This window comes from Phaethon lepturus, unplaced genomic scaffold (assembly GCF_000687285.1).
Source record: "Phaethon lepturus isolate BGI_N335 unplaced genomic scaffold, ASM68728v1 scaffold36169, whole genome shotgun sequence".
Lineage (NCBI taxonomy): Eukaryota > Metazoa > Chordata > Aves > Phaethontiformes > Phaethontidae > Phaethon > Phaethon lepturus.
In genome coordinates this window covers 336-560 of record NW_010564666.1, presented here as the reverse complement: position 1 = coordinate 560, position 225 = coordinate 336, and the positions used below count along the sequence as shown (strand labels likewise).

General features: G+C 56.4%; 1 protein-coding gene across 1 annotated transcript in view; it reads left to right on the top strand.

Moving 5' to 3' along the window:
- Positions 1-9: 9 nt before the first annotated feature.
- The window catches only part of LOC104626909 (homeobox protein MOX-2-like), a gene marked incomplete at its 3' end in the record, with an annotated part of 498 nt that continues 282 nt past the window's right edge, over positions 10-225 (top strand). The window contains exon 1 of the mRNA XM_010294940.1: positions 10-222. Within this exon, the coding sequence (XP_010293242.1) occupies positions 10-222 (213 nt within the window). The remainder of the gene's footprint in view (positions 223-225) is intronic.

The window sequence follows — 225 nt, the reverse complement described above, 5'->3', positions numbered from 1 at the left end:
TGGCATGCCATGGATCACACCCTCTTGGGCTGCCTGCGCAGCCCCCATGCCACTGCGCAGAGCTTGCACCCTTTCTCCCAGTCTTCTCTTGCCCTGCATGGAAGATCTGACCACATGTCCTACCCTGATCTGTCTTCTTCTTCTTCCTCTTGCATAATAGCGGGATACCCCAATGAGGAGGGCATGTTTGCCAGCCAGCATCATAGGGGGCACCACCACCATCAC